Source organism: Typopeltis vanoorti, chromosome 15, assembly GCF_054136105.1.
Source record: "Typopeltis vanoorti isolate ZY-2024b chromosome 15, IOZ_Tvanoo_1.0, whole genome shotgun sequence".
Taxonomy (NCBI): Eukaryota; Metazoa; Arthropoda; class Arachnida; order Uropygi; family Thelyphonidae; genus Typopeltis; species Typopeltis vanoorti.
This window is the reverse complement of record NC_143563.1, coordinates 30661867-30682718: the sequence shown is the minus strand read 5'-3', so window position 1 is coordinate 30682718 and position 20852 is coordinate 30661867. Positions and strand designations below refer to the sequence as shown.

The 20852-nt window shown below is 37.6% G+C and overlaps 1 protein-coding gene across 3 annotated transcripts in view; it reads right to left on the bottom strand.

Moving 5' to 3' along the window:
* Positions 1–20852, bottom strand: part of poe (E3 ubiquitin-protein ligase-like protein poe) — an 801929-nt gene that overhangs the window by 361272 nt on the left and 419805 nt on the right. For 2 of the 3 annotated variants that reach the window (XM_090405892.1, XM_090405894.1), the window contains exons 35-36: positions 8102–8347; positions 3842–3871 (exon numbers count right to left, since the gene is read on the bottom strand). In XM_090405892.1, coding sequence (XP_090262018.1) covers positions 3842–3871; positions 8102–8347 — 276 coding nt within the window. The remainder of the gene's footprint in view (positions 1–3841; positions 3872–8101; positions 8348–20852) is intronic. The other variant, XM_090405895.1, reaches the window with a different exon arrangement.

Below are 20852 nucleotides of genomic sequence, written 5' to 3'. Positions count from 1 at the left end.
ATATATATATATATATATATTACTGAGAAAAACCTGGGTTTTTCTATTTTAATTCTCCCAAATTGCCTACCCCCCCTCCACACACACACACAGTTTTCGGACATCGCAGAAAGAAGAAAAGCCGCAACACCCAGAACAAGGTATGTGTAAATTTTTCTTCCTTATGCTACATATACTTTTTGGTAAATTTACATCTACAATGCCCTAAGAATCCGTGAGTAAATAGCCAATGCCATTTAAACAGGGGCACTCCTAAATTATAGTAAACTTAAATTATTATAATTACTCCGTAATTATAATAATTTAAGTTTCAGAATTACATCCACCCAAGGAATTACTCTGCATCAATCTGGTCCTTGTTTATAAAAAATCACAAGCACATGAACTTCAGATATGATGCACTTTATGCATTTAGGTTTAACCATGCCTCTTATAACTCTCCTGAAGCAGCTACTAATAATATACAAAAATAGTTGAGAATTGATGACTAAAAAAAGTTTTCTTTTTAGTAGTTATGTGGTCTATAGAGTGGAATTCACATGAAATTTTTTTTTTTTTTGCTGGTTGCAATTCCTCTACTATCATTAGTAATAACTCACCACTAGACCTGCTCTCTCTCTGTCTGTATCCAAAAATAGTTGAGAAATGATGGCTAATAAATGTTTTCTTTTTACTAGTTATATGGTCCATATAGTGGAATTCACATGAACTTTTTTTTTTTTTTTTGCTAGTTGCAATTCTTCTGCAACCATTAGCAATACCCCACTTGCTTTCTCTCTCTCTGTATCCTGCATGAAAATATAATATCCCTTATATCACAGCTTTCTCTTAATCAAGTAAAGTATACTTGACAAGAAATTATATTCTTATTTTAATCCACATTTGAGCAAACAAGCACATTTGCTGGCCTGATTGCTAGTATATCTGCTCTTTGATTAACAGGCTGCAAGTTCTAATCCTGTTGGGGGTATACACGCTTGCGACTGTATTCAAGTAGGATATGAATTACCCAGTGTTAAGACCATTACCCCACTCATTAGAGAACTGACATGGCTTGAAAAGTTTCATGTTTATTTTCTAGAACAGTTACCAGATTATGTATAAAAGAAAATAAAAATATTAAAAAAATTTATATAAAATCAATAAAAATTGAAGAAAATCGTAGACCACCCACAGTGCTGTACTAGAGGTTTACAATCGTTCCTGGCTGGATTTGCATAAAAAAGTTTGCACATGAAATATCTTCATGACGTTACCTGTTTATCGAGACCATTGACTTTGCATCAAATTGTCTCAGTATCACATAACACACAATACATTTCCTTTTGTGTGTGTATTTTGCTATGCATTATGGGAACAGTTGCTATTCAAGACTAGGGCAATCTGATGTGAAACCAACACTCTATATATGAACAAATTCTTGTTTGCTCAAGCTTGGATAAATGGTTAAAACAAGAATATAATTTCTTGCCATGTATAGCTTACTTTCTTACAAAACAAAAATTTCTTATATCTTTCTCTGTCGAACTCAGTAATACTTTGGCATTATCAGACATGAATTACCTCTTAAGCCAGGGTACCTTATAATGAGCATCTCATTCAGAAAAAGATCGTAAAGCCTGTTTTCAGGCTTTATGATCTTTTCAGCCTGTTTTACTCTCTCTTGTTGAGAGTAATGAGGATCTCATTAAATCTCTCATTCTTTATTTTATTATAATTATTTTTTAAAGTAATTCTTTCATATTCTCTCGCATTCCATGCTTTTCCACTTTAAAATCATTCGTTCAGGCAAAACTATTAATTCTTTTACTTTCTCATTTGGAAATCGGACAAACATTACTAATATCTTTAATTGTCACATGAAGAAAAATCAATTTTATGATGCACAAATTAAGCACACCTGTTCATGGTATCACCATCCAATATTATCTCTTTACCCTGTCTTTTTCATTCGATAATACTCTCCTTACTTTCTCCTCTCACCATACTTTCCAGATACTTCTCCAAATGATCTTGCTTATGCTTTGTCTCCTGTGAAAGACTCTGCATATATGTTTTCTCACTCATTAAAGTCTCTCACTATTCTGCTTATCTTTCATCACTTTTTTTCTTCTTCTTCCTTTTTCGTATTAGGCCTATTGGCCTGTTATGGAGCTATCCTAAGCCCTTTCAAGCCGTACCCTTCCCAAGGATAAGGTGGCTAGTCTGATGCCTCCCAGTGTGTCCTATGTCTGTAGACGCATGTGTTCATAGGGTCGGTTTGCCTGCTAGCAGGCAAACCGACCCCATGAACTGGGGAGAAAAACCCTGCAGTCCACACAAGACCAGCTAACTTGGCTATGTATGAGAAAGATCCTAAGCTCCTCACGTCGACAATGGGAATCAAACCCAGAACATTCCTTTCCTGGGCATTAGTTGCAAAGCACATAGCCACTTGGATAACCATGCGGACACTTTTTTCTTTTTTCTACTAATTCACCATTCATACTTCATTCAGCTTCATTTAAACATAACGAAAGGCTTAGATGTCGGTAAGTATTTATAACATTGCTTCTCACTATAAACACCAGAAGACAACAATCAATTTTATTCAGTAGTTAAAATTTCACTGGATTTCTACCATGCATCCTCAGAGAAAGTTAAACTATCATAAAACACGAAGCACTCAACTATGTAGTTGAAGAAACAATTTATACTATAAGTGAAATACAACACTGGTGTCCTATCATGGTACTACTCTTCAGGTGACCAGATAAAAAGGAGATTAATTCACTGAAGTCAAGCAATATGATTGTCTCCCATATATTTGGCAATTTAATGCAGCAGTACTATTATTTTGTTCTTTTCATGTTGTTTATACCATGAAGCACTAATATGAATGGCTTCATTCATTTCTGTATTCATCTCTTCATTCTCAACAACACTCGCATTTTCACAATCGTTCATCACAGTGTTATCTCCAATCTCCTCTTCTGAAATGAACACTTCTCATACTCAATCACAGATCACTACCAAGAAACCTCCATGATTTTCACTTATTGTTCATGAATTCCTTACTTTGCATAACAGATACATTACACACACACACACACACTGCATCTTATGAAGTCCCTCGTACTGAATTCCATGAAATGTCTTGTTACTATTATTATTGTTACTAAAGCTTAACAAAAAACACAAGTCACACAGTGCATGCTGAATTACATATAATGACTTAGTTTATAAGTAATAAACCACCAAAAATTAACATAATATTGCTAAATAAAAAAGCAAATTATAACTTTTCTTATAGAGACATGTTACAGTAACCTACCACTATGCGTCATCAAGTGAACAGAAGGCATCACTTGCAGAATCACTTTAAAAATGAAGATATCAAAAAAACTGACATCATAAGCATTTGTTGTTAGCATGAATCTAAGATGATATGGCTACTTACACACAATAGAAGAGGAAAATTATTGAAACAGGTGTTGGATGCTCAGAAAAGATCAAGATCTGACAATATTGAAGATTGACAAAAGATCGGATTAATTTGAATCATAAACTGTTGATAGGAGCTAGTAATAATGTAAACTTAATTGTATTCATATAATGTGAAGTTAACTGTGTCTGCAATAATGTGATCCTAATTTGGAACTTGGATTCTGATTTTTTTATTTTCACTTTTCATGATAAAGAGGTCATCGGTACTAAATTTTTAGTATTTAAAGCATGTTATAACCTAAATTTTTATGCACTGAAAATTCTGTAATTAAATCATTTTAATATACACCTTGCAGGCAACTATATTTGCATAAGTTTTTTTAATAAAAAATGCAACATATTAATCTGTACTTACCAAATAGTTTATTAACACATCTCTAGATTGCTGGGGGAAAAAAAAGGCATAAATTAAGAAATAAAGTGAATAAAAATATAAATGTGCCAATTAATGTGAAATTGAAAGAATACTGAATGTATTTATTTTAAAGTAATAGATAAATAAAAGCAAAAATGGTAACTTGGAAGAACTAGTCAAAGTTAATATAACTGGGACACTACTGGTCTGGTGATGCACAACATATAACTTCTCTGAGAGAAGCCAACAATATCTGCTTACAATATGGCCTGTTTCCATAAATAGGGCTCAGGCAACCCTGGCAAGTGCCAGCACTATAAATGTAATCTCCTCTTAATTGGAGGAAATGCTAATTAGATCCCCCAAGGTGTAGATGACTTTCATCACCTGGGGAAACACCATCTCATATAATCCTGCTACCGCTTACTCTGACAGTTCATGCCTGGAGGTAGTGCGAGTATAGTAGTATGTATGGGGGGGGAGGTGTCAAGGCAATAACAATGGACTGAATGGGTCTTTTCCCCCTCAACACACCAAAACGTTTTGAGCACAGCTGCAGGAATACCATCTGGACCAGGAGACTGATTTGTGTGTACTAATGAGGATTTTGTAATGCGCTTTACAAAGCAAAACATTAGAGGCATGAGGCAAGCAGTTTGTGGTATTTCAGGAGGTGATTTGCCTTGGTCGTCTAAACAAAAACAAAAGGAAAAAAATGTCAAGAGGTCTCCCTTCATCTTTGGGCAATGTTACCAGGATATCATTAGGATGAGAGAGAGAGAGGCAGTTATGCTTAATTGACTTAATGAGGGACCAGAAGGGTTTACAGCCAGCTGAGCAGGAGGCAAGCTTATTGTATTTTACTTTACAAAGTCTGCCTTGAATACACACACGTGTGTGTGTGTGTGTGTGTACATGCATAGAGAGAGAGAGAGAGAAATATATTTTAAGCTCACATCAGACCGGTGACTGTTACTAGGCTAGTAGTATAAGCTGAAAAGCAGGATTTTTTTTTTTACTTGAGCTACTGAACATATGTTATAATTTATCATGGAGCATAAAGGCACATTTTTTAGAGAACTTAGGCATGGATAGAAGTTTGTGTGTGGGGAGTGGGGAAAGGAAGTGGAGTGGAAAATGAATATCGTTCCATTAAGCATTATTTTAGTAATTACTTCAAAGCAGGAGTTTGGATCATGAGAGCAAAAACAGTAATCTTACTTTGAAAAAAGTATGCAGAAATCCTGAAGGTCTTCTTGATTCACATGATAGGGCATGAAGCTGAGATTGACTGTGAGGAAATTGATCTATAGAAGAGAAGACCAACTATCTACAGTGTATTTGGAGGGAGAACTGGTTAAGAGATGGCACAGAATGTTGGAAGAATGTTGAGAATTATCTGGAATTCTGGTTGGCAGGTTAATTATTTGTTACAGCATGACTGACAACAAATGTTTTGGCTTTCCTTCTGATTAGATCTGTGAAGTTGGGGAAAAAGAGCAGGTTTGTGTTGTGAACATTAAAGTCTCCTAGGAAAATGATTTCACAGTTTGGTTACCCATAATGCATGAAATCAGTTTTTAGAGATAAGCAGTCAAAAAGAGCAGCATGCTACCTGAATTTGAGTAGCAAAGGCAGCAAATGAAAGCTATTAAGTGAGGTAAAGAAATCTTAAACAGGTAAGATTGAAATGCAGGAATTCCAGGTTTGATGGCCTTTTGCAAGGAATGTCTGATTTGATAAAAGCATGCACATTTCTTCCTTTTTTGTGGACCAATCATGCAAGATGTAGTTAGAATAGCTAAGGTGGGTATAATTGTGGAGGATGCAAATTTGGGTGCACACAGGAACAGCAGTTTTTTTTTTTTTTATTATTATTTTTTAATGCCTGTTAAGTGGTGGTGAATAATATTAATGTTTGTACTAATGTCTCAGATGTTGGAAAAATTGATGAAGTGTTTTTGGAGTTTAGACTCCAATAAAGGATAAAAGTTTTGTAAATTTTCTTATTTTTTATAGTTTATTTTTTTTTGACATTTTTTCTGAGAATTTATTTATTTTTTGCTAAACTAGAATCTAACAACTAATAAGACCATGGAAATGGAATTCATATAGCTGCCATGATATAATTGAGGCAGCATGCAATGGAGGAACTCAAGGTTTGAGAGTGTTAGATCTAGTGATAGCAGTTATGCAACTGAGAAAATTTCTTTGAATCATCAAAATTCCCTTAAGAAAAAACTTTGCATATCAAATACACTATGCTTTGACTGTGGAAGTACTATGACTGAATGGTGTTTTCATGATGCAAGCAAGCTGCCAGAACTAGACTACTATCTAGTTCTGCTATGCAGTATCACTTTTAAAAAGAAACACTTATTAATGTGGTTAATAAATATTAATGATTGAAATAATGGAGTTCATTCTTAAAAACCAAAAGCAACTCAGCAACCATTGTGCATCTCTTACATCTTCTTAGTGCTTTTATTTCTTTTCAAAAATCAATTTTGGACTGATTAACTGCTTGATTGTTTAGATTATACCCAAGCAACTAAGGCTGAGGCAAGTGTATGCAGTATATTAAGAGTGAGTTTCCACCTACATAGCAGTGATGCTGGAATTTCAGTTGGTACCTTTTGTTAGTTTGCTCTAGTGGATGAGAGTAAACTACACTGGTGTCCAAATGTATACTACATTTTTACTTGTATATGAAAAAATTTCCATGATTACAGCCAAATGTGGACATAAATTTATTGCCAGCATACTATCAAATTATATTACACCAAAAATGTGTTATAAATTTCCTGAGGATGTAGTTAAGGAATTAATATACAGTGCTTACAGAAAACTATGACATATTCCATACAGAAAGATTTCAGTATGGAATATGTCCACCCAAACTGCAATGAAGCTCTTACAACAACATCATACCACTCACAGGAACTTCTGGAAGAAAATCACCGTGCTCCATCACAGTAAATTTAAAAAAGAAAGACTATTTTTGGAATCTGCAGCAGCAATCAGAAATCACTCAAATTTAAACAAATACAGGTGCAAAATCCTCCCAAATGTTTTGAAACATTAATCGTCAGAGGTTCCAATTTATATCCCAGTCTGCTTAGAAACACCCATAGAGGGTGCACCACCTAGCTATGTGTTTCACTGAGTGTTGTCTTTGTGTGCGTTACGAGTGTTATTTGTACTCCTTGAAGATGTCTCAGTGACTGTTACGAAATACTGAAAGCATTAAAATTAGTTTTTAATCCTTTCTTAGTGTTGTCAATAACTCCATTAAACCTCCGACATGATTCTTTAGACCACGTATGAGATTATTTCAAGCTATACAGGCTTGAGGACTTTCACAATATCAGTGTGTATAGCAAGATCTGTACCCACAACCTGTTGGTTAAAGAGTGGGTAGGCGGTACATTCAACTAATCAGTCAGGTGTTTGTCCATTATAAACAAGATTACAGGGAAATGTATGGCAGAGTAGATAAGGAATGCTCATTCTCACTACTGAACTTAACCACACAAGCTACACCTTCTTAGCCAATTAGCTATAACTTCACGTAATCCCTTCCTCTTTCCAAACTTTAACACAGTAAAGCTTTCTTAACGATCAGCCAAAACTCTCAGATTTCCTGATCCTAAGTATCATGCAGTTTTAATTTTGCTTATTATGGCTAATCTGACATTACAACTACAAAGCATAAAGACTACACCACTTCTGCTATTCTACTGATTCCATCACTTTCTCTGATGGTCATGATACTGATATCTCAGATTCCTTTGGAGAGAAAAAAAAAAAACCCACTTTACTTCAGTCCAAAGACTGCTCACTGAGAGTCCAATCAAATGCACTAGATGGCTTATTTTAAAGATTGTAAGGTTTTGCCTTTTTCCCTCAACAGTTTTTTTTGACTTACTCATGTAATTTGATTTCAGTGAAATGGAGGAAGTAATAATTAAATTATTTTAGTTATTACATTATATCAATGACATTTCATATTCATTCTAAATATATGAATATGAAGTTTCACAGAAATTACAACAATGTTAAACATGCTTGTTGTGGATGGTTAAATTATTGGGTTAAAGGCATTCAAGTGAAGTGGCAGAAAAGTGATCTGAACTAGATATGAAACAACTTTCGTTTTTTTTTTTTAAAATGATTCTCATAAAGCCTTTTTTATATAATCTTATTATGCACTAAAAATAATCAAAATACACTGAATATTTTTAATAAACATAATCATACCTCAAGTTGTTTTGCCATGGTCTGTTTCAATTTCAGTGTCTCATCAGCTGTCTTTTTGCTATCAGTTACCACCTGCATTCCAGAACGTTCAGGATTTGAAGCATTTCCACTACCAGGTGTAGGAGATGATTGTCTTCGTCTAAGTGAACTTGGAAGTATAGTATCTGAAGAGAAAGGAAAGGTTGCTGGGGCAGCAGTTGTTGCAGTGTTGTCTGTTACACTTTGAGGACTACGCTTAACTAATGCCTGTCATAAAATAAATAAATAAAAATAGAACACTGCAAGATAAAAATAATATACGAAAACTGAAATATCTATCTAGATTATATGAAACCTATTTTTACTGATTAAATCTATTTTCTAATTGCTACTGACAATAGCTATATTATTTATATAATTTATTTTTAAACTGATATGGTATGTGATAAAATGAAACTGAAGAATGCTACTGTTATTAACAGAATACTTTTAAAACCACAGACATTCAAATGTTGATGATTATTGTATATACATACAAACTTAAGATGTGAAGTACATCGATATCTTCATTTCTTATCAAGTTATATATGATATTTTCATGAGAATTAATCACTCCTGAACAAGATAACTGATGAAATTTGAGTATGCCACCTATTTTTGGATAAATGCCACAGAGAAGTTTAGAGAAATTCAAGTATTCTCTTGATATCTCTAAAGCCAGGCCAAGTGTGCATATTTGGCACAAATATCTATTAAGTAAGCTCCCATCTTATGGTCCATCTTCTGACTTCTGCAACTGGATTGTCAACTTTCTGTCTAGACACATATCATATGTGATGGATCTTGATCCTTAAACTCTGCAGTTGGTGTTGGAAATAAATTATATTCTTGTTTTAATCCTTATTTTACCCAAGAGATAATAAATAAAAGTTTGCACATTAAATATCTTTACAACTAGGCTACTTATACATAGAAGCAGTTGGCTTCATATCAACTTGTGTATCCCATAATGACCAGTGTACTTTCTCTCTGAGAAAGTACACTGATAATTATGGGATACACAAGTTGCATGCATTAAAAGCTATGATTATGCAGTAATATATGCTATGGGGAAGTGGATAATCATATACTCAAGTGTAGCTGTAGCTTAATCTTTAGTAATAAAATGAGAGGAGATACTGGTGTCTTTTTTATATTTAATGCTGGAAGAGACTGATTAGTTTATTTCAAATAGAATCATAAACATTTCTATATGAAATCAACTCTATCCAACAGAGACTGCAGTTCATTTAAGAAATTGTATTTATTTTAGAAAGTAAATTTAGAGACCAAATCATGGCAATCTTCAGTTCCCTGCTTGTAAAATGAAATCCATACAGAAAAATGTATTGACAAAATCTCCCCATCATTCTAGACAAAAGTTTGATATAATCAAAACATTAATCCATTGTGCTGACACAGCATTCCACAGATACTATTACAACAAGAGTTTAGGGTTCATAAAATGCATAATTTTATCTAATAGTTTTGAAAGTCATATCAGAGAAAAAATAAGAAGATACATAAGCTTATTATTTTTTTCCCTGTTCCATATGAACAGTACTTAGATAGACTCTGCACCCAGAAAAGTTTGCAAGTAGAGTTTCTAAATTTAGAAACTCTACACAAGTAGAGTTTCTAAATTCCTGAGAATCACCAAAAATTTAATTTTATTGATTCAATATTTGGTTTTTCTTAAATAAAACTTTTTATGTTTACTCTAGTAATAAACCACTATAATAATAATGTATGAGTATTAGTACAGTACAGGCGGTCCCTGGGTTACAGATGACATGACTTACAACGTTCCGTACTTATGACCAGGCTCCCCATAAGGATAATTAATAATTCGGGAACTAGTTTCTTTCGTGCATGTAACAAACTGACACTTCGCAACATTATTAAAGCAGCTCTTCCGGTTATTTGGAAGTCAAATTTAAGGGTTTGGGTCACACTTGCCATGTTTGAAGATTGGTTCTTGAACTGTTTTATTCCTGCTGTGGAACGTTATTGTTCGTAAAAAAATTCCCTTTAAAATTTTGCTTGTGCTGGACAATGCTCCTGGACATCCAACATCTTTAGATAAACTTCATCCTAAAATAAAGGTTGCATTTTTTACCACCCAACACTACATCATTACTACAGCCAATAGACCAGGGAGTCATTTCTGCATTTAATGCTTATTACTTACAGCATATATTCCCACAAGCAGTCAGGGCTACAGAAGATGATGTGATGACCTTGACAGAGTTCTGAAAGAATTATAACATCCATGAAGCCATCAAAAACATTGCTAATTCTTGGAATGAAGTGAAACAATCAACAATTAAAGGGATGTGGAAACAAACTATGCCCTCAATTCTGTGATGATTTTTGTGACTTGACAGAAGACATCGCCGAAGACAGAAAAGCTGTGGTGAACACTGCACTATCAATGAAAATGTCATTGACTTAGTGGAGTCCCATTCACAAGAATTAACTAATGAAGACCTTATGGAGATAGAGAAGCAGCTGATAGAAACACAAGAATCAGAAGACCAAAGAGAAGAAAGTTCTCGACAAAAGAATTAGCTGAAGTCTTTCGTCTCATTGAAGCAGGATTTGCTAAGCTTGAGGAGCAAGATCCCAACTTTCAGTGGTTTACCGTGCAATTAGTGAGAACATCAGCTGCTACAAGGCCATTTATGATGAAAAAAAGAAAAAGGCTGTGCAAACAACTCTAGATATCTTTTTCAAGAAACCAACTTCGGTGGTAAGCTCCCCTCCTCCAAAAAACAAATCCTGATTCTCCAGCACCAGGTCCATCCACTCTAGCACTATCTCCATCATCATCATCTTCCGATTAATGTTAGCCTACTGTCTTGCTTCAGAAATGCTCCTTCCAGTAAGCAAGACATTTGATGAAACCTTTAATATTATTTTTCAAAATTTTTCTCATCTCTATTTAAACGTTTTGTATGAGTTTGTTTTTATGTTCTGTTTGTTTCAATTAAAAGAAAGAGCACAATAATTTCTGTAACTTATTATTATAGTACAGGGGTATTATCATCATTATTATTACAGTATTACACTGTATTATTATTGCCACATATAAGCCATTATAGTATTATTATTATTATTATTTCCTCACATGCTCTGTTCATCAGGAATCTGAGATACATACAAATCCGACTTAAATAAGCTCTCAGGAACGTATCTCGTTCATAACCCAGGGACTGCCTGTATATAGATAGGTAACATATATTTGTTGAAACAACACTAAGTTTGAGACAAAAGAAATTGTAATTAGGTACTAATGCTGAGGATAAAAGAGAACTTAAAAAATTATAAAGCCTTGATTGCATAGATGAAAAGCCTGGATGTTTGTTTAGTTACAAATAAATCTGAAACAGAAAAATTTCTTTCATTTTGGGTTGACACAGATTAATTATTAGTAGTCTAACAGAATTTTTGGATTCCGTGCCAATATACATGTTACTTCATCTGATTGAATTCTTTGATTTTGTCATCAAAATGAATGGTGTCCAAGAGCTAAGGATGAACTACATTTTTACCTGTATATGAAAAAATTTTCATGACTACAGCCAAATTTGGACATAATTTGGAAATTACTGCCACCATACTAATAAATTATATTACACAAAAAATGTGTTATAAATTTCGCACAAATTAAATTTACGTTTTTGGCAAAAGTTACAAATTTTCAAAAGAGTTAGGGAATTAATGTAGTGCTTACAGAAAACTATGCAGAGAGACCTTTCAGTATGGAACATGTACACCTGAATTGCATTGCAGCTCTCACAATGTCATACCATACTTAGCACCAAGTAATTCAGGAGTTCTTGAGGCAAACTGGCCCACTCCTCCTTCAGAGCAAGGATAAGGCCTTGTCTATTTTCTGGAGGAGAATTTCGAGCAGCAATGCATTCCCCTATTGCATCCCAAATGTGTTCTATGGGGTTGAGATCTGGGGAGCATGCTAGCCACTTGAGTTGATTAATATGCATATTCTTCAGAAGTATGATGTGGTGTGACACTGTCATCCATCCATAAAAATGAACACAGAACAACTGAATGTGATGTTGAAGAACTTCATTGTAACATTGTTCACCAGTAATAGTCCCTTTTTCCAGCACTTGTAGCTCAGTGTATCTGTTGTGCATAATGACTCCAGTACTACCATATCTATCCCTTTCAAAAACATTAAATATCCACATTCATGCAATGGTAGGTAATACCACTTTCATGCCAGATCAAGTGTCATATAGAATCTGAGGAAAGACTAAAACGATTCTCATCTGAAAGAGTACATAAGGCCATTGGTGTCTTGTCCAATTTTCTTGTCCTTTGTATTTGGAATATATCATATAAAGCATTTGGCATCCGGTTACTTGAAACAGAAAAGCAATGGAAAGAATTTTATTTCTATAATTAATAAGTAAAAATATCATTTACTGAAGGTTGGGAAAAAGGCATGGTTTTGAAAACCAGCATTATGACATACAAATGCTTTACAAGTTGAAAGTTTAAAGTTTATTTTTCACTTGGTTAGTATAATAAAATTAGTTTAATCCTTTATCCAAGTGTGAGCAAACAAAGTTTGCACCTGAAAGTATCTTCAGGACTGGGGTAAGGTGGTACGACACCAGGGCAACTCGTAGCAAAGGTGGAGCAAGCTACCAACACTCCTATCTCAGTATCTCCTATGATGCAAAACACATCTCCTTGCGGTATGTCTAATGTTATGCATTAAGGGAAAGGCCACTACCCAGACTAGTTTCGACCTTTATTGAGGTCTCTTCAGTGGGAGCCAGGCCCAGGTGGAGATACCAGGCAGAAGCATTTGCAGGTCATCTCTACCTATAGGATTTGCCAAATGGTGTGCAACCCTTTTTTAATAAATTACTCTGGATTTAGAGAAAGATGTTGAAAGTTTATTTTTCACCTGGTTAGTATAATAAAATACTAACTCCCACTGAAGAGACCTCAATAAAGGTCGAAACTAGTCTGGGTAGTGGCCCTTCCCTTAATGCATAACATTAGACATATCCGCAAGGAGATATGTTTTGCATTATAGGAGATACTGAGATAGGAGAGTTGGTAGCTTGCTCCACCTTTGCAACGAGTTGCCCTGGTGTCGTACCACCTTACCCCAGTCCTGAAGATACTTTCAGGTGCAAACTTTGTTTGCTCACACTTAGATAAAGGATTAAACTAATTTTATTATACTAACCAAGTGAAAAATAAACTTTCAACATCTTTCTCTAAATCCAGAGTAATTTATTAAAAAAGGGTGGCACACCATTTGGCAAATCCTATAGGTAGAGATGACCTGCAAATGCTTCTGCCTGGTATCTCCACCTGGGCCTGGCTCCCACTGAAGAGACCTCAATATCGACATCGACAGAACGCAGCGGATTCCAGAGACAGTTCCCGAGGACCCCCGAGAAAGCTCCGGCCGAAGGCAGACGTCTACCTCTCAAGAAGATCCAGTTTCAACGGCCCGAAAAGAGAGCTCCATGCTCAGATTCCACAGTAGTACCCCAGCTTTGGTAAGACCTTTTTTTTCTTTTTATTGACTGTTTTATCCGTCTATTCTGGTATCGCTTTGTTTGCGGCGAGGAACGCCCAACGTTCCTCGATTTTGCCCTCCCTTACATCCCCTTTCTACACCCAGTAGTCAGGAATTTCGGTAACCATGTCGCATTTTTTGCCTAGAACTAGAACGCTCGGTATCGAGCTCACGAAGCCCGTAGATCAGCAGGCGTTAGCGAGAGCTCTAATCGAAACAGTAGGGGCTGAAAATATATATGGTTTTATACCTTATGGGAACAATAGATTCCAAATAGTGGTCAAAAGCGAACAAACAAGAAAGAAATTATTAGAGGGTTTCATTTGTTGTGGGCAAACAATCAGACCGTTTCTAGTAGGGAGCCTATGCAAAACGCTAAAAATAACCAGGTTTCCACTAGAATACCTAGAGAATGAACCTGAAGTCAAGAAATTCTTCAGTCAATGGGGGGAAATCCATGAGATTAAAGCACTTGAGCATGCCGACTATAAAGGATGGAAAACAGGAACGTTGAAATCCAGATTGACATGAAAAAAGAAGTCCCCAATTTTGTTTTTTTGGGGGGAACGAGGGTAATGGTGAACTACCCAGGTGTGAAAAAAAAGGTGCTTTAGATGTAATTCGGAGGAACACCTTGGGGCAGATTGCCCTCGAATACAATGCAGAAATTGCAAATCGTCAAAGTATAAAATAGAAAGCTGTACAGAACCCTGTATTAAGTGTGGGGCTCTGACCCACAAATTGGACACATGTCCGAACAAGACACACTCAGAAGCAACAGGAGGGACCATAACACCGATTAGGGCAACGCCCATCGGGAACCCTGAGCAAATATCAAGGAGCGATTTTCCGGAGCTCGGCCAACAGGCTGAAAAGGAAGCAGCAACGGAAACGAAAACCCCAAAGATACCCAAGGCAAGCCACCACACACAGAACATCACCAGCATCAATGTGGCAAACCATGAAGCTTGCAGGAAAGAGGAAGAGGTCACACCCAGCGCCCCAACAAAGCGCGCAAGAGAAACGGAATCACAGGAAAAGAAAAAAGCGAAACAAAGCAGCATGATGTCATCGGAGGACGAAATAGAGACCACAGGTCAACGTCGAACAATAGGCGCAAAGCCCCTCGACAATGATGTTACAATGTTAGAGAGCCTACCCCCAGTAATGGATCAATTGGCACAACCCCAAGTCCACGAAATGGACTCTGACGAAGACAGGGACTCTACAGACAGGCTCGTCATTGTCTCGGATGCTCAAAGTGCAACCAGCTCCGACGAGGAACCAGAACCGGCCTTCATAAAACAAACACCAGATAACATCCCCCCCTCATTCTAACACCACCATGGAAGTTAAAATCGCAACTTTAAACACTAACGGACTACGCAACCCCTTTGCGCAAAGCGCTGTCTGGAGGCTAATGTTAACACACAAAATTAATATCCTCCTGATACAAGAAACCCATTTCTATAAGCACTGGGATGTGGAGAACTTCTCGAGAAGCTATCCGGTCACCAGCTACTGGTGCTTCGGGGACGCTCATTCGCGAGGGGTGGGGATACTAATTCTCCCCCCAATCGCGGGGGGGGGGGGGGTTCTTCAACGTCCAAAAAGACGCCACAGGACGCCTAGTAATGGTGGACTGGAAGTACGGTGGCCGTACCATCCGACTGGCTGCAGTTTACGACCCGAACAATCCATACCACAGAACTGGTCTCTTCTCTGCCCTTGAAAACTATCTCCTGGGAACAGAACACCTAATAGTTGCAGGAGACTGGAACTGTGTGGAAGACACACGTCTAGACAAAATCGGTGGGAATCCAAACAACGGAACTGGCGGCATTGACGCTTTAAAACGATGCTGTATTAATTTTGATCTCGTCGATATCTGAAGGCAGAATAACCTCTCCAAAGTAGAAACTACGTGGTGCCGCGGCCAGATAGCGACAAGACTAGACAGGGTGTACGTGTCCCAAAACTTGGAACAATATGTTCAGAGGATACGTCACAATGCAGTGCACAACATGACAACCGACCACAAAATGGTCATACTCAAAATCACGCTCCCAGAGGTTATGGAAACAGCCAGAGGGCCTTGGAGACTTCCTCCCACCTTTACCAGTCTTTTTAGCGACCAGCTACAGAACCTCTGTGAGAGATGGACAAACACCAACTGGGACTGGGAAAACTGGCTGAGCTTCAAGTGGCAGGCTAGGGAACTGTTCCAAAAATGCGGGCACGAAAGGGCCTTCCAACAACGCAAACGGCTGAGGGATCTCTACAGGGAACTCGGCTGGTACCGGACAAACGAACGGAGCGGAGTTCCCTGCGGACATCTTATCAGGCAAGTAGAAAGAGCTGCAGCAAGAGCGGCAGAGTAGAGTCGAAGACCTCGATTTTCGAACGAGACTCTATCTCAGAAATTTGGAAACACCTTCCGCCGCATTCTACAACCAACAACGGGTGGCGGCTAATGATGAGAAAACGATTCACCAGATCGAGGAGAAGGGCCAGATTTTATGCTCAACCAACGAAATACTCCGTCACTTTCATCAGCAGCATATCGGTATCTTCTCTGACCGGCAGGGCATGGATGACTTCAGTGAGTGGGAGGCAACACGTTTTCCCGATCATCTTAGTGCCCTGCAGGACAGGCCGATAACTGCAGCCGAATTAAAGGCCACGTGCAGAATGATGAAAACAAAGAAGACCCCAGGGCCAGACGGACTTGGGATAGAATTCTATAGATCTATCTGGGAATTTGCATTGGCAGCGTTAATAAACATCTTTAACGAATTCCTCACTTCGGGAAACATCCCCGAGGAATTCGTTAAGAGCCACACCATCTTTATCCCCAAGAAAGACCGAGATCAGACTTTGTCGAATAACTGGCGTCCAATCTCCCTAACCAACGTAGACTACAAGATTTTTGCAAAAATTATCTGCATGCGCCTTAAGGGCGGTATCGAAAAAATAATAACAAGCTCACAGGTCTACGGGATCCCTGGTAGATCTATGGAATTCAATCTCTTTTTGTTAAGAGACTTGATCAAACTGGCCAAAGAGAAAAAATACCCCCTGGCACTTCTCTCCACCGACCTGGAGAAAGCGTTTGACAGCATCAACCACAGGTACTTGCAGAACATCCTACAAAAAACAGGCGTGGGCCCGAGACTTCGGCGTACAATTAAAAACATGTATGCGGAAGCCACGACCCAACTATCTATTAATGGGTTTCTAACAGAACCAATCCGCATAAAGAGAGGGGTTAGGCAAGGCTGCCCACTAAGCCCCCTCCTCTTCTCCCTAGTATTAGAACCCCTAATCAAAAGAATTGATAACACCCCCGCAATTAACGGTATTCCACTGCCCCAAGGCTCCAGACAATGCAAAATAGTGGCATATGCAGACGATGTAGTGGCTACACTCAGAGACTCTGAGTCCATCTATATCTATCTGCACACGCTGCAAAAATTCAGCATAGTCAGTGGTCTTCACGTTAACGCACAAAAAACCAAAATCAAAAGTTTCGGAAATTTCCATAGCACTGGACTTCCCTACGGTTTAACGCTACAGACACAGCCCCTAACTATACTAGGCGTGCCCTTTTCAGACACCCTAGCACTACCAATCCAAAAATTGCAGGAGACAAGCAGGGAAAGGATAAGGCTGTTCAAACCAACCTTCTTCTCCTTTTATGGCAGAGCGACAGTAATAAAAACAATCGTCACCCCAATGCTGATGCACACTGTCAATATCACAGGCATCACACTGGCACAAGAAAATAAATTATCAAAAGAACTCCTGGATTTCTTCTGGAATGGGAGAAAACGCGAAGTAAAGAAAGAATACCTACAACTCAAACAGGAAGAAGGGGGTTATGCTCTGCCTGATCACAAAAGCTTGCTACAAGCAAACACGTTCAAAACCGTACGGAAGGCCTTAAACTCCAACCACATTTCTGGCCTACTAATTAGATATTTTATAGGACTTTTCCTCCCCCTCTTTGGGATCACGGACTATGCTGGACCCCGCGCAAGGGGGGTGCCCAAGTGGTACCGTACAGTAGTGAAATCGATCACAACACTCAGAGACAGAGGAATAGCAATCCTCACACACAAACCCAAAGTAGTATACTGGGATTTCTTCCAACTTTCCAGGCGTGATACACCCAATCTTAGTACAAATAATGAAATTCTCTTCAGAAACATCAAAAATAGCTGGGGACAGCCTTTTCATCGGGATCTAGCCTGGAGAATAGCCTACGGGCGGCTCCCGGTGAAACTGGTGAAATCCCGGCATGTACCTAACCCGTGCGACCCATTCTGCGATGTCTGCCGGGACGTGGAAACGGTGGACCACTTCTTTTATTTTTGCCCACCAGCCCAACGCATCTGGCGGAGACTCAGCACAGCATTGGGAATCCCCATGCTAACAGTAGAAGAGGTCGTACGACTACAATTCCCGCCACCAGTCCAAAAAACCCAAAAGTTCACTATCTTCCTAATCAATGTACTAAAATATCACATCTGGAAAGTACGGAAAAAATCCCAGGTACGAGACGCAAATTTAATGTATGCAAGAATAAGAAAAGGTTTCTTTTTCTACTTACCCAAATTTCTTGCACAAGAAAGGCACTTACTAGGAGACTTTAAATTTGTGAATCAATACTGCAAACCACCGACAATATGCTTTCTTATACAGGGACGCATCAAGCCCTGTATATCTCTTTAGAACCCAAAAAACCCACCATCCCCCCCACTCCAGGAAAAAGAATAACCACTCTGTCTCCCCTAGCCACAAAGCTTTCGCTGGCATGGTTTCTTTACTCCAAACAAGGGGGGGGGGGGGGGGGGGAGCTGAGAACCCGGGCGGCGAAGGCTTACTGCGAGGCGGTGCCGCTCCTCGTGAGCGGCATCTCCCAGGCCAGTCTCTTCCCCATTCTAAGTCCCAGTGGTACCAGGTATACAAGTTCCTCAGTAAGTTCCTATTCATTCCTACTTACCGGACCTTAAGCACGGTTTAGAATAAGTTTAAAATAAGTCCTATTATTTACATCTTGTCTTTAAAAAAAAAAAAAAAAAAAAAAAAAAAAAATTATTTACCTGGAATAAAAATAAGGATATTATATCTAGTAACATAAAAAGAACCTCCATTAATACTGGAGTAAATCATTACTTTAGATAAAATAATATGTGAACTATAGACAAAAGTCTATGTTTAACCTTTTTCTGAACAGGTAAATTGAGATTATATGTTACAGACCAATTAGCCAATAAGGCTAAACAGGTTGACTGAGGCCTCTTTTACCTCCTACTATCCTACTCTATCTTATATCATACTCCTCTTTTACTGTCTGCTGATCCTCAGCATGCTTTATTCTCCAAAGGCCAATGATGAGAGACATGAACTCCCATTCTACCTCAATAAAGGTCGAAACTAGTCTGGGTAGTGAAAAATAAACTTTCAACATCTTTCTCTAAATCCAGAGTAATTTATTAAAAAAGGGTGGCACACCATTTGGCAAATCCTACAGGTAGAGATGACCTGCAAATGCTTCTGCCTGGTATCTCCACCTGGGCCTGGCTCCCACTGAAGAGACCTCAATAAAGGTCGAAACTAGTCTGGGTAGTGGCCCTTCCCTTAATGCATAACATTAGACATACCGCAAGGAGATGTGTTTTGCATCATAGGAGATACTGAGATAGGAGTGTTGGTAGCTTGCTCCACCTTTGCAACGAGTTGCCCTGGTGTCGTACCACCTTACCCCAGTCCTGAAGATACTTTCAGGCGCAAACTTTGTTTGCTCACACTTGGATAAAGGTTTAAACTAATTTTATTATAAATGCTTTACAATATTATATTATGAACATTTCATTGTTCAGTCCAATGATTTTTATATTTAGAAAAAAGAATTCCAGGAGATATCAAATTTTTGGCCAGGTTATTTAGATTATCTGCATTATGCAATACTCAGGGAAAGAGAGAAAATCCTGTCTATGGTTCCTTTCTTTTAGTTCACTGTGGTCTTATGGTTAACTGCAGAAATGACTGGAGCACAATCCAAGGCAGTTAAACTTTAAAAAAAAAAAGGCTAACCAGCTGGGTAACAATCATCTCTCTGTATTTTAGTTCTAATTGGTCTCTCTTTGTTGTTCAGCTGCATGAGACTGGTGAAAAAGGAAAAAAAAAAAAAAAGAACCTTTGGCTACATGATGATATAAAACAAACCTTTTTCTATCTTGCATACTATCCACCTGTCTTTTCTTTCTCCTAATATGATCGAATTCTCTAACACCACAATATTACAGCAGGCTTAAAATGGATACTCTTGTATTTTTTTCATCTCAGTAAAAGTAGAAATCTGCCTGAGTAATGATCCTTCCTGCAGCATTTTTGCATTATGAGATATTTGGGCAATTCATGTGAATGAAATCAACAGTTTTTATATACAAGACTATAGACTATAAGTTGTGCAGTTACTTCCTGCTTATTCTTATGTATAGGATTAAAACAAGAATATAATGTCTTATTAAGTATAATATATATTGTGACTAAGCAGAAAAACTTTCTATAAACATATCTTTGATCATTTTAATTGTGATGACATTGCATTCAGTCGAATGTTAGTCTATTTAGTTCACACTAGGGTACCGAAAGTGACAACTAGCTGCTGAACATTATAAGATGAGATCAACCTCCAAAAAGTCAAAACTGGTTTATTAAGGGCCTCTAATGCAATTGGTAAAATGATGGTGCACTCTTCAATTGGAAAAGGCCTAAGTTCGATTCTTGTTGTGATGAGAGAAATCTTTATGTTTTTTTTTCAATTGTAGGTAAGTTAGCCGACTTCATACAGATGTGGGTTTTTTTCCCTCTGTGAAACTCTGGTTTTTCATCTCATATACAGACAAATCGGTCTTGAGAAAACATGTAATGTACAGACAAAAAAAATACTAGTGGTGGTGGTAATTGGAAGTAGATGCCATTGATGTAGATCATAAATGGCTAACAGCAGGCCTGTGGGCCACATGAGGCCCATAATGTGATGATTTTGTGCAGCCCACAGCAGTATAAAAATTATATTAAATTGTATGTATTATCAATTTAGCTATTAGTTTCAACCGCAGATTTTCTGATTGATATACTAGTTATATTATG